We start from the raw sequence: 14,286 nt of genomic DNA on the forward strand, positions 1-14,286 counted from the left end.
AGATTATCGAACTGAAATTTCCATGTTATCGTAAAGAAATCAGTGAAATTGGGTTATTTTTGCCACGTAGCGCCTTGTTTGAAGCTTAGAGGAATGGTTGTCAGAGATTGAAAGTTATAAATAAGTAGCTGTTAACCCTTTGAACTCTACAAATGCACTGTGCGTGCAAATTCACATCACACTTTTTGCAAAGTATTTATTGCGGCAAGGTCTAGTGCACATCAAGTGAAACGACACAACTTGACCCTCCCAACGATGCCAGTTGCTTGTCTGTGTCTGTGGGAAACATCATTTTGAGTTTACATCTAATTTAATCATAGTTATATGCTGCACACAGCTCTGTGACCATCACCCCATCTGTTTCCCTTGTCTCAGTTACTCATGAACTCATCATTGCATAGACACAATTATATCAAGATATGCTATTATCTATGCACTGCAATCATTGCAAACATTTGCCTGATTTGAGACCTCTGCAAGGGTGCTACTATATGTTAAAACTGATGTGAATAAAATAATGAATACAATTTATTTTCATTGGGCACTAAGCTCATAGAGTCATAGGATTCCAAACAATCTCTTATATCAGATATTTTATTTTTGATGTAAAGGCTAATATATTTATATGCATATTTTTAAAACTGCAAGTATTATCCTATGTATCCCATGTATCCAACTGATGGAAGTTCTGTATAAATTAGACTGTTATTTAAAAATAAGGTACAATATGCATTAACTGCTCTCATAATGGCCAAGACAAGACCTTAAAAGTAAAATGAAATGACCCTGCAACTAGCCTGGGGCTGAATGAGTGAATCTTACTGTACAGCCAAGGTTCAGTAATGCCCAAAGAGTAGAGACTACATGCCAACATGTGGAGGCCAGCCAGATAAAGAAAGTCATCAAATAGATGCATTCGTAAAGAACAATCAGCGAGGTTGGTTTACGCTAGACATGATGCAAGAAGAGACAGCATTCTGGAGATTTATGAGTCTTTTACTACTCCACGCTTTAGTTAAAATATCCTGGAAGCTGTTTATTATTACACTGACAGAATGTATTCTTAGATGTCTTGAGTTAAAGAGAACACACACACAGAGAGTCTCAGAGTTTGGGTGCTGAAGGTTAAAGAGTATATTTTTCCTTTCTTCTTAAGAGGTTAAAGCGAAAGCACCCAGAGGAGTCTGTGTTTTCGTGTGTGTGATAAAGAAGAGGGAAGTGTCGATCCCTGTGTGCCTTTGTGTTTGTATCTGTGCCATCTGCCGTCAGCTGGCTTTCTGCGTGCCAATGAAACTACATCTCTTTGAAATAAGTTCATTTGGAGGATGCCTACAGCTGTAGACCAGGAACCTACAGATCTTCTCCCACAGCCTCCTCACACCTCGAGGCCCTCAGCAGCAACTTCCTCCCTGCCGAGCCCCCCTCTGTCATCCCAAGCCAATGTTTGCCACTCGTGGAATATTTAACAACAGACATGTACCTGAATGTCAATGCTCACATGTCTTGCAGATTTCTCAACCCACCGGTGCACAAACTCACACTGGGTCAATGTTAGAGAATAATCCCTCATGCAGAGCTGTGATTTGACTGAGGAACTCAATTAAAACATCCTGAATTTTAAATGAAACATTGGCAGTGTTTGATTTATTATACGTAAATGTCAGAAGAAGGGGTAAGTGGAGCTTAAGAGCACTACGGGTTTCAGCCACAAGAATGAGAAATTTAATTTGCAATGACATTAAGATGGAAAAAGTAATTTGACCACCATGAATTCTTGAAAATATTCCATGTCTTCGACTTTAATAAACCCTGGGTGAAATTGCGTTTTGTTTTCTTATCTTTTATAGCCTGGACACCCTCCCAAAAAAGATCACATCCAATAATTTGAACTCAGACAAATGGTTAATGGTTTCCCGTTAACTGCAGTGACATTTCAGTATTTCTTTTGCATAAAGGTTGACACAGGACTAGGCTGAAGACTTATAATCCAAACGATGCTGGAATCGAGTCATTTCCTGTGTTTTTGTTTCATGTACGTGCTGTACGGTACCACTGTTTGTGTGTAGTTGCTGGTTTATTTGTGAGACTGAAATGGGATAAGGTGTTGAAATTGGACGACTCATCAGGTATTTCATCAGTGCCACCTCATAAATCCCACAGCCTTAAAATGCATTTCATGTGTTGGCATGTGTGCGACTCAAAGAACAAGTGGCTGCTAAGGCTGTGGGCTTTTATGTGTGAAGTCACTACCATGTACTGTTCCCCTTACTGCCACATTTTCTCTCTTTATGTGCAGGGTGGAGGAGAGTTTTAAGACTCTATTCTGGTCAATCTTCGGGCTGTCTGAGGTGATCTCAGTGGTGCTGAAGTACGACCACAAGTTCATCGAGAACATCGGTTACGTGCTGTACGGGGTTTACAATGTCACCATGGTGGTAGTTCTTCTCAACATGCTCATTGCCATGATCAACAGCTCGTACCAGGAGATAGAGGTACGTAAACAGTGCAGCCAGTCAATAGAGAAAGGTTATATGATTGTCAACAAGTCGATAAGGATTATTGTTTTATCATCTGTGTGCCTGCAGGAGAATTAGAGGGGCTTTAAAAAATACCATGAGCTGTGAAGGATCAATGCAGTGGCAACAAACAAAAACACAGAATGTATAATAGAAGAGACATCGCATTGAAAAATTGTTGCAGAAATGACAACTATGCTAGTATTACCGTCACAATATTGATATTTTTTTCTTTTTTTCAAACTTGCTATGGAAACTGACATTTAGCTTCCTCCATTAGCTTTTGTAAATAATCAAACAAGATTTAGTTTTCATTTTACTGCTGAAAATCTGTAGACAAACAGATATTCATTTAGTTTAAACAAGCAAACTCAACACATACAGTAACTTAGCTTTGTTGTTCAGGTCTTCTGTCCTTTGTTGTTAGAAGGTAAATTAATGCAGTTCACCATAGTTTGTTGTCTTTTTTTTTTTTTTTTTTTGTCCTGTCCGGCAACAGAGCAGGCAGAATGGGGATCTGGCTGCTGCATTGTGCCACACAAGTTTGCTTTTCCAAGGGGAGTTTATAAGTATAAGACTCCCCTTGATAATGTTCAGTAATTTATTTAGTTTGAATACTTGTTGATTAGTTAAATATACATAAATTTGCCGGACCTGACAGGGAAACAAAGAGGCAGGAAGAGAGAAACAAGAAAAGAAGAAGAAGAAAAAAAACAACAACAAAGGGGGATAGAGAAGAGAAAAGGAAGAGTGCAAGAATACAATAATCTTCCAATTGAAACCGACACAACAGACAACAAGCTAGTACACCTTAACAAAGACACAGCGGAAAGCATCCTACGGGTTTTGTTAGGAAACACAGCTAGTAATTATTCAGAACATCTATATGAAACGAACAAACTGAGGAAACATGTCTTTTGATATTTTGGCACCAGGAGTCACCATAGTTTGTTGAACTGTAATTATACATTGAAATAAATTTACCTGTATGATTTTTTTACAAAGTAAAATACTGGCAAGGGTTGCCAAGATTTCATGTATTTTTACATTGTTAAGATTGTAATTTCTTAAATTGTTCATTACTGTATAATAGATTAGTCATTTACAGTAGAATATGACGTTTATTATAAGTAGACTCTTCTATAGTTACTATATTTATAGTTTTTTGCCATGATAATTGATTTTAACTGTTGTAAATTGCAACATTTTCTTCTTTTAAAATGTATGTAATTGGAGCTGTATACCGCAAAAATTATTTTTCTTTAATCTTGATGATCCACAAGTGAGATCTATAAAGTTAGCTTAACATTTTAAAATGCATATACCATTTAAACGCTGAAAACTATAAGGGACAATGGAAAAAGGCGAGTAGCGTTTTTATGACTCATGAACATTTATTCAAAGGCAGCGATGTATGAGAAATTGTGGTCTGTCAAATATGTTTTGAAGCCAAAGAAATGTACTTAATGTAAAAATCTAGTTGAAGTCTCAAGTCTAAACAGTGCTTCATGAACAGTTGTGTCAAAAATGTTTGCTCACTTCACTCTGTCAGTTTTGACAGTACCCTGCTGTTAACAGTCATTCTTGTTTTAGGCTCCAAAAATGAAAAAGCATGAGATTTGACAGTATTTAATTAGTTAATTAAGGCCATAAATGCACCTAAATAATTTCAACTTTAATAACTTAATTTGTGTTTAATATCATTCAGTGTGAGGGCTCTACAATCCTAACTGACTGTTTGATGGAATTATAATAATAATCTTCCTTTAAACAGAGCTTATCGCATTCACTTTTTTTTTTCTTATATCATCACTAGATAGCAGCCCAGTCTCCTAGTCTCCTAAAAAAATGCATTCTTATACAATTTAACTGCACTCTCAAATACGTCTTGAGGGAAATATATTTTCTCCTCGCTCTGAGAATAATGTTCCCACACTGGACACAAACCACAGACTCTTAAGCGAAAGTTCTGTTGCTGAATCATGTCTCCACCTCACCTTCAACCTCGTAAAGCAGACTTTGTTGCTCTCTCAAACTGGAGGCATTTCTTACAACATCAAAGTCTTATCTTTTTGAAAGGGTCTACTTTTCTTCCAAAACTTAAATGAGGATGCAGTTGTTCAGCAATGTCATTTTTGTGGAACAGGGTTGCAGATACACCCATAGTCTCCATGCGTTTGTCTCTGCAGGAAGATGCCGATGTGGAGTGGAAGTTTGCTCGAGCCAAGTTGTGGCTCTCCTACTTTGATGAGGGCCGCACCCTCCCTGCCCCCTTCAACCTGGTTCCCAGCCCGAAGTCCTTCTACTACCTGGTCCTCCGTATAAAATCCTGCCTGATTCGCCTCTGCAAAGCCAACAGCCATCATCATAATGAGCTGGAGATGGGCATGCTCAACTCACAGGCCAAAGTCAGTGTCTCAAGTCTTTGTTTCGTTACCTCGTGATAAATCATAGCAACAAACCGAACAACATTTTGTTGCTTTGCATATATTATTCTGCAGGTAACAGCTAATGGACCGACTATTTTTTGATATTGTGAAGAGAGTTAATTAATGAGTTTCTAAACTAAGCAGCAGTAGCCACTAAATTACTGACTGTGTTTCTTTTTATCTCATTGTTTTTATCTTTTCTAAGTCCTTTGTTTTTGGCCATTCCTAAGGAGCTGTGGTGGGATAATTAATTTACAGACTAATTGCTGACAACAGGCAACTTCTTCTTTTTCCTGCCTCCCAATGAGCATAATATTCTCAGATAACTGGAAAATGCTACTATGAAGTGACAGTCTGCACAGAAAACACCAATTTCTATAGAGTTTGTTTCGGGTCATCTCAAGTTTGCTTTCATTGCTTTTATGCAGTTTTTACTTTTTTGATATGACTGGCATAATAATTACCTCTGATGCACTTTATGCCCGTATATTCCAGTCCTGCAGCCTCCTTTCTGCTAAATCCACTTTTTTCTTTCCTATATGGCTTCAGTTAAACTATTAAAAGAGGCAAAGGACACTAATTTTACCCACAACAAGCCCCAATGGAGCTGCCTCTATGTGTAGACCTGGGTCAACTGTTTCTACAGTGACTTTCAAGTGCTGAATCTTAAGCACATACTATAATATGTGGACTGTGCTCAGATGGCCTATCTCCCTTTCAGAGTGTCCAACAAAATAAAATTACGGTAATGAAAAGAAAGTGGTGTCGTGTGAGAAAAGTAGCATAGACCATTTAATTCAATTTTAGGGCTGGCCTTGTCTGCTGGTATTTCCTCTGTCTGATTCTTCGAGCTCAAATGGCTCACCTCAGCACCTCTGCTAAGCTGTTAGTCAGGCCATCGGCTCTTCCTGCGTCTCCTCAAATGCCTGGGCAGGTTTTGAATGGGACCAAGATGGGTTACACTCTGCTGCCTCTGTAAGCGCCTAAAGTTCTCTGCAGCCCTGACAATTTAACTGCAGAGCCGAGCAGGTGCAGCAGCCAATCGATACACGAGCTCAAACTGGACCACGGTGTCCAGAATGTCAAGTGAGGATTTGAAAAGACAGCATGGTCTCTCTGAGTCAGTAGTTTTTGCTCGCTGGTGTTTTGATGCATGTTTCTCCAGCAGATGGGAAAAAGGAAGCTAATTGGGTTAATCTGATAGCAGCACATATTCGTAAAGATTAAACACTAAGTCAAGGGTTAGTGAGATATGAGCTTTAATGAGGATGTGTATATTTAACATAAAATAAGTAAGACTTTGGTGATATATATTTAATGAATATTCATATGTGGCATTCATGTGGAAAAAGTCAAAAGTTGACATGTTTATTTAGTGTTTGAACTCTACTGCAATTAGTGTGCATTTGTGTATGTGTGCTGGCAGGCCATAGTTAAGTTTTAGGCCACTTGGTTAATTTGCCTTTAATGTATTCACAGCAGTTAGGACAATTTATTTCTTGGCTAAAAGCAAATAAATTGAATATCAGTTAAATAGAGGCAGCTGAGGCCAACAAAGCAGGTTATTAATGGGGACTAGATCACACAGAGTACACCATGAAAAGATCTGAGCATCTTTGGTAAGCTTCTGCATAAATTATGTGTTCCTCACTCTCACATGAAGCTGAAGCAGTAGTTGTCATTTGGGTGTGGCGTTCCGTAGAGCAGTGAGTAGAAAAGAAAACAGGTATTTGCCTCTCTGAAGCACATAATTTGCTTCTACAGTCGGTGTTCTTTGTGCTACGGAGTCCTTAAAACATCGTACATGTTGTTCTTTCAGAGAACAAAAAATGAGCTTCCCTGCAAAATGAAAAACATAATTCAAGAACTTGCTTGTAAAATCACTGAGAGCACAAACTACTGCAGCCCTGAATCGTCTCTGCAGTAAAACACCCTTTTAACATAATAAATGCTCCATCATTATGAATGGAAGCTAATGATGATAGTATTTTAGAGTGCGTCTGCTTTGTATTAAGATAGAGGAAACATATTCAGTGTTTCATTTCAGAGTGTTTCATGTATATACAGTGCCATGAAAAATATTTGCATTGACAGAAATCGTATATTTTTGCATATTTGTCACATGTAAATGTTTCGGATCATTAAACTAATTTTAATGTAAGACAAAGACAACCCAAGAAAACACAAAATGCAGTTTTTAGGTGATGATTTTGCTCTTTGAATGTAAAATGCTGTCCAGCCCATGTTGCCCTATGAAAAAAGTAACTGCCACCCATAACTACCAATCTACCAAATGACCAAATTCATTTGGCAATTGGGTTCAATTTCACCAGCCACACCCATGTGCGATTACTGCCAGGCTTGTTGAATCAAAACATCACTTCAATAGAACTTGTTTGGCATTGTGAAGTAGCTGATGAGTCTCAGAAAGCTACACATGATGCCACGTTCTAAAGAGATTAAAGAACCAAGTCACTGACATTATCAGTCTGGAAAGGGTTACAAAGTCATTGCTAAAGCTTTGGGACTCCAGTGAACCACAATGAGAGCTATTATCCACAATGGAGAAAACATGGAACAGAGGTGAACCTTCCCAGGAATTTTTCCAAGAGTGCATTGATATCTAATCCAGCAGTTCACAAAAGAACTGCGACAAACATCAGAAGAAGTGCAAAACTCACAAGACTCAGTTAAGACACTGGACGAAAATGGGTGGGTTGCAAGGTGCTAACCACTCCTGACCTAAAAGAACATGAAGCTCTGTCCAACATTAAAAATATATATCAGGATGAGCCCCAAAACCGTTGGATAACATTCTGTGGGCTCATGAGTCAAAGATGGAACTTTATGGAAGATGTGTCCTGATAATGTGGCTTAAAGATAATACTGGATTCACAAGAAGAACATGATACACAGGACTTGGACAACTTGTCATAACTGATGGAGCCATGGATTCTGTTCTCTGTCAGAAAATCCTCCAGGAGAATATCTTACCATCAGTTCTTGGCCTCAAGCTCAAACACAAATGGTTTATGCAGCATAACAAAGACCCAAAGCACACAAGTAAGTCCACCTCTGAGTGGCTCATAAAGAACAAAATTAAAGTTTTGAAGTGCATACCTTAATGTCCAGACTTCAATCCAATTTGGATGCTGTGACAAGACCTTAAAAGTCTTGTTCATGCTCAAAAAACATCTAATATTGCCAACTTAAAACTATTCTGCAGAGAAGAGTGGGCCATAATTACTCTATGGCAATATAAAATACAGATCACAAGCTATGCAAACATTTACCTGCAGCCAAGTCGCTGCCAAGGGACCAACCAGTTATTAGATTTAGGGGGAGCAATTAATTTTTCAGATGGGGTGATATAAATTTTCAATACATCTTCAATTTCAACTTTTCAACTTCAAAATCATCTTTTAAACAGTGTATTCTTTTTTTATCGGTTATCTCTGTCTAATATTAAATAAATGTAAATGTTAGTTTGATGATCTGGAACATTAAGTTTGAGAAATATACAACAATAGAAGACATCAGGGCTTTTTCACAGCACTGTATGTATGTACATTAGGTTGCATAGTTTTAATTTTAAAAATTCAGCAGCCCTTGAAAAAAAAAGTCATTGGAAAACTATAATTAGGCTTTTTCAGATTTTACAGCCAAAGGCATTTTTTAAATTTTGCATTTATCAGTTGTTTTGGGAAGGGCATTGTTAGTTGTTCTTGTTTTTAATTGCATAACTTTTGTATTAATCGGCTGTTATGTGATGTCTGTCCAGGGCTCTGCAACTTAAGTTCTTATACTGTGGAGTAGCAGCTGGTTGTACGTGTCCACACTTACATGAAAACTCTTTCTTTACACAACAGTGTTGGAATGACACACATGCTTCAAAGCAAGGTCATGGACGTGGAAGGCATCTAGTAGTCAGTTAATAAAGGTTCGCTTTGGTCAAGTGATGCTGTTGACTCTCTTTGCTGTTTCTTTTGGAGACATCAGAGTACTAGACACAAACACCAAGCCCTACCTTTCACTGTTGATTTGTTTCAACAATGTGCTACCTCCTTTCATACCCTTTTAAAATGTTTTACAAGACCACTCAACCCTGAAATGTTAACACTCGACTTTTGTTTGTTTCTTGCTGTTACAGGATGAACGTTTCAAGTCTTATGCGCGACCAGGAGAGGAATTTATCCAGAGAAAATCCAGAAAACACCCGACCAGATATCAGGTAAGACAGAGGCAGAATCCAAAGCAGGTAACAGCCTGGATGGAGGGAAGTTTCAACAAAAAGAGCATTGGATGTTTGTTGAGAAGGAATAAAATGAGAGAGAGAGACAAAATACAGATTGAGGAATATATAACCGAACAAAAGCAGATATGTACAGAGGCAGAGAGTGAGGATGGCCAGTAGGGTGTTGACAGGAAGGGAAAGAAGGAGAGACTGAAAGACAGAGGTAAGGAAGGATGAGGGAGACAGAAAGATAAGGTAGAGATGACAGACAGGCAGAAAGCTAGCAAGTCTGGATGGATGGGCAGTGGACTGAAAGAAGTGTTGATGCCGGAATTTATAAGTTCAATACAATACCCTGAAATATATCAATATTTGACAGCATTTTTGATACCATGAGGAAGCCTTGCCAGAACACTGAGGGTTAGGGGTTTATTAAAAGATACATGTAACAGGGTATAGCATAACAAGGTAGATTTTTACACTCACAAAAACTTTCTGGTGGAGCACTTGTCCCACATTGTCACACTTACTCAGAAGGCAGGAAAGTGTAATTAGAATGAAAATCCATACAATCAGGTTAAAACTGAGTTTTTAAGAAATCAAATAAAATGCTATTGCTCCAGAAAGGATGAGACAAGTGATAAGGAGATGACAGCACAGTGAGGGAGAGGAGACGGAGCCGGGTGGAACTGCACTGTGTGTGTCTGAACTCACAGATGTGAGAGCAAGAAAACACAGCTGGCATCTGTGTGTCAATACTGTGGAAATTGAATATTGAAACCACTGCAGATATTCAGAATTGATACAGCACGTAATGAGAAATCGATGTTTTTGACAACACTAAATGGAAGTGGCAGAAAGAAAAGGAGAATGCCAGAGCGGGCCTGAAAATTGCTTTAATGAGCTCTTTGGAGGCGATCGAAGGCAGTCACTCAGTAAGTGAGCTCAAACTATTGCACTGAGGAGGAGAGAGATGCTCCCCTCCTTAGACTGCTCTTCACCTTTCCCCTGAGGGAAATCTAACTTCCCTCACAGGGTAGCTGTGCTTTTCTCAGGCCTCCTCCCATTTTCAGTTATTTTTGTTTTGTTCAGACATCCAGCACACACAGTCTCTCTCTCTCTCTCTCTCACACACACACACACACACACACACATGCAAGAGCACATTCAGCAGTGAGAGGTCACTTGATTAGACATATGTGTGTGCGGTGACAGATATTGACTCATATCCAAGGTCTCTACATGCAGAGACTGACTGCATTTACTGGGGCATCGCCTTGTCACATCCTCTAGATAATCTTCTTCTTTCCTCTCCTCCTTGTAGAACATCATGAAACGCCTGATTAAGCGGTATGTGCTAAAAGCTCAGGTGGACAGAGAGAGCGATGAAGTCAATGAAGGTAAACATTCTCTATTTAGTAAGGCCCAATTTTGATGTGTTGTTCTGTGCTTTTGGTGTATGTGTGAAAATGAGAATGAGCTCTATGTTGGACACAAGTAGCATTGTATTGAGCATTGTGTTGTGTGTCCGAAATGAATATGCATATTCTCACACGTGTCACCACTGTCACATGACCTTGTAGATAGGTGCTTACCTGCTTCCAAGTCTGTGCTGCTCACGTGTCCTGAATGTCGTCCGTTTGCTCACTTCTTCTTATGTATCTGCGTTTGTGTGTGACTCTGTTGTAGGCGAGCTGAAGGAGATCAAGCAAGACATTTCCAGCCTCCGCTATGAGCTCCTGGAGGAGAAGTCCCAGGCCGCTGGTGAGCTGGCTCTGCTCATCCAGCAACTCGGCGACAAGTTTGGCAAGAACACCATGAGACACTGACAGGACTCGCAAGAAGGGGAGAGAGGGAAGGAAGGAGGAATATGTGAAAGGGGGTGGTGGGGGGCAGAAAGCAGGGTCAAGCCAGGTATTTTTAAAACTTCAATAGTACAAGAGGCGAGAAAGAAAGGCAGGAGAGAGGAAGCAGGATGTTTATGAGATTGGACAGGATGAGTGGAGGATGGTGGAGGAGAAGCTTGAGATAAACAAACTGGGCAGCGGGAGGTTTTGCTACCTAAAGGTAAAAGCCGAGTGATTTGTATATGCAGTGACCAATTAGGGAGAAATTAGGGAAGAAGAATGCGACTGCGATTGAACATGAGGTGTAAGGCTCAGAGGTGAAGTAAACTCAGCTAGAGGGGCTTTGTGTTGACAGTTCAATTCTAATTAAAGGCGGTGTCTTCAGGGAGTGAGAAAGGAGAGGAAGAAAGAGGCTCGCAGGCTGGGTGAGAGGCAGAGGGAGACGAATGAGAAAGCAAGCACAGTGAGATATGAAAAGACACCACAGGGCACAAGACTGAGGCAGCGCAACGAGGAGGACCCTACATCCACTGCCAAGAGATATCAGTGTATCACCAACTTGGAAGACAGAAAGAGGGAAACCCAGAGAAGGGAGGATGCAGAGAGAGGCCTGGAAGGGAAGGGGGACAAGTAAGAGAGATATCTTTAAAAAAAAACTGTCACTGTTATTCACACCAGGAAGGCTGGCTTTGCTTCTGTGTCTTCACGGTGATGCCTGTCCAGATACTGCACACACCTTTATACACCAGGCTATCTAATTAAATGCATTTCCATCCATAATGCACAACTTCTGATCAGGAGTCAGAGGATTCAGGAAAAAGCCGGAAAGCAGGAATTATGCAGTCATTTAAGAGTAAATAAAGAAACTGCTCAAATATTTAAATATTATCCTTTCATCTTAATGTCACTCAGAGTGTTATGTGTTGCAGCTCCATGTGAACTGTCTCCAAGAGGTCTATGCTACAGGAAAATGTCTTTGTAGAGTTGCAAAAAGGGGCAATAAAATCACTCCAGACAGCATCTCTTTTACCTCATTCATCCTGCTGCAAGTACCGGGTAAATCTTGAATAAAATATATAAATAGGGTATGCGAAAAGTTGAATTGGAAGATTTCACAAGATCCCGCTCCCTTTATGTTCAAAATTTAGGTGCCGCGTGTGTTTGAACAACTTTGAACCAGCGTGTTAAAACGTGACCTAGATAACTGCTGTGTATAGTCACTTCTTCTTTGTGCCTTTGCAGCACTAAGGGTCTCTAAAATAGTCACCAAAAATGACACATCCTCGAGGAGTTGTGTTTTCAGCAGTAAAATCCAGGAGGTCAGTGTTTAGGTGATGCACATGAAGGTAGCTAAACTGTTCTGCCTAATTGCTTTAGGGCAGCCAGATTTTTGTGAGATGAGAAAGTCTCAGAGATGCAGAGATACATTTATGAAAGCACTGGTTTGGCAGTAAAACTGGGATTCTGCTGCAGACGCTGTGTGGAGTCATTCTATGGTCTGTTTTTTTTTTCTTCTTTTATTCAGAGACCTATTTGACACACTGCTGCACAAACGAAAGTATTGTCTTATACTTCACCAGAGACCAATTAAAATTTGAGAAAAGGGTGATCCTTAACAAAGCACAGTTTGATAAACTGCTAATTTTCCACTAATAACTGAGGTCTTTTTTCTTGTGCAGAGAGGAAACCTTGACCACCTGTTTACACCAAACAAAGTACAGATACAATTAGGGTGCTAAACATTCTGTTGAGCTGTCGTATCAGCAACCTTATCCATCTTTCATGTGACTGCAGCCCACCATTGGATTTGAAAGCAACAAATTCACTTTAATCTGTCATTTAGATTCAGTCAGATCCCCAAACCTAAACCTATTCAGGATTTTAACAACCTGAATTAGATTTTAATATATGAATAGAATGCTTTGGCCCTCTATTTACTTCATACTTGATCCCTAAAGTTGAGTGTCTGATTTGAACATCCAGATGCTGGCTGAACCCTGGTGTTTCAGTGTTGACGTTTGAAAAATTCATGTTTCATGAGACGGTTTTGGGATTTTAAATTTAATCAATAGGCTGGAGAAGTTCCTTCAAGAATCCTGCAGTGGATGTAGAAAGCTAGAATACATGATAGAGTCCATTCCTTCCAAAACTAAAATGATAGCACCAAAAATGACATATTATCAACCTATAACACCACATTGATAGTATTTTCTTATTGTGTGGATGCTACCAAAAGTCATTAGCTCCCGTAGGGAAGGATCAGCAGGGGCCTACTGCACCTATTAACGTGTTTAGAAGGGTGTAATTTGTTTTGATGGATTTTTAAAAAATCAGTTCTTGTTCATCTTATCATCTTCATCTTTTATGGAAAACAATCTAAATTTGAATCTGTATTTAATTAGCTAAGAGAACATTAAAAGCCTAAACTCACAATAGGTGTGTCAGGCCCACACATACTTCTTAACGCCATTAATGTAGCATTAGTTATGCATCAGAAGGCTTTAAACATAGTTGAAAAGTTTGTCTTTTAACAGATATGATTTTTCTCAACCTATAGTGACCAAATGTGTTTAAGATACACAAATGTTATTTAGAGTTGGGTTTTCATTTGAATCAGTAGTTGGACTTGTATCTTTATTTATTCGTATTAGGTGTGAGAGCTGCTAATTATTTTCTGTGTGCAGAACCAGACAAATAATGAGAAGACTCCTGAAGAATGTTTCATGATTCCCCACGCTTGGAAAACAAAATTACCTGAAATACTGTATTTTTAATTTGTACGCAAGAAATATTGATTAAATTGAAATCTTGTACTGTATATTGTCATATTTTTGATCCTTAAATTAAACAGAATAAGCTCTAAACTTGTTGATTTATTCTTGATGTATTTTGTACATTTGTTCTGAAGGTGAGGCTTGATGAAATCTAATTAGTCTAAATATTCAGTGTTTGTCCCCACCTGTATCTGTCAGCTGATGACAGGCGCCGGAGCAAAACCAAACACGTGGCTGCTGTGTTGCTCTGCACTCCAACAACTGTACACACACACATGCACGCATGCACAAATGTGCACATGCACAATAAAATGCTCTTGAAAAAAACATTGGAGCAGCCAGGAGTTCACAACCAGTACAAATTGTACACTCCCACACACTGATTGCGTTTACATGCACACTAATATTCCATTATTATTCAGAATATTCTCACATTCTGAATAATAATGAATTCGATACAAGTCGTGTTCATACTATTTGAATATT

The 14,286-nt window shown here is 39.1% G+C and overlaps 1 protein-coding gene across 2 annotated transcripts in view; it reads left to right on the forward strand.

Annotated features, from left to right (window-relative positions):
• Window positions 1–13,890, forward strand: part of LOC110957769 (short transient receptor potential channel 7) — a 94,624-nt gene extending 80,734 nt beyond the window's left edge. For both annotated transcript variants that reach the window (XM_051954787.1, XM_051954786.1), the window contains 5 exons: window positions 2,297–2,492; window positions 4,706–4,924; window positions 9,096–9,176; window positions 10,504–10,579; window positions 10,869–13,890. In XM_051954787.1, the coding sequence (XP_051810747.1) occupies window positions 2,297–2,492; window positions 4,706–4,924; window positions 9,096–9,176; window positions 10,504–10,579; window positions 10,869–11,008 (712 nt within the window). In that variant the 3' untranslated portion in view covers window positions 11,009–13,890. The remainder of the gene's footprint in view (window positions 1–2,296; window positions 2,493–4,705; window positions 4,925–9,095; window positions 9,177–10,503; window positions 10,580–10,868) is intronic.
• Window positions 13,891–14,286: the final 396 nt, after the last annotated feature.

This window comes from Acanthochromis polyacanthus, chromosome 10, assembly GCF_021347895.1.
Source record: "Acanthochromis polyacanthus isolate Apoly-LR-REF ecotype Palm Island chromosome 10, KAUST_Apoly_ChrSc, whole genome shotgun sequence".
Lineage (NCBI taxonomy): Eukaryota > Metazoa > Chordata > Actinopteri > Pomacentridae > Acanthochromis > Acanthochromis polyacanthus.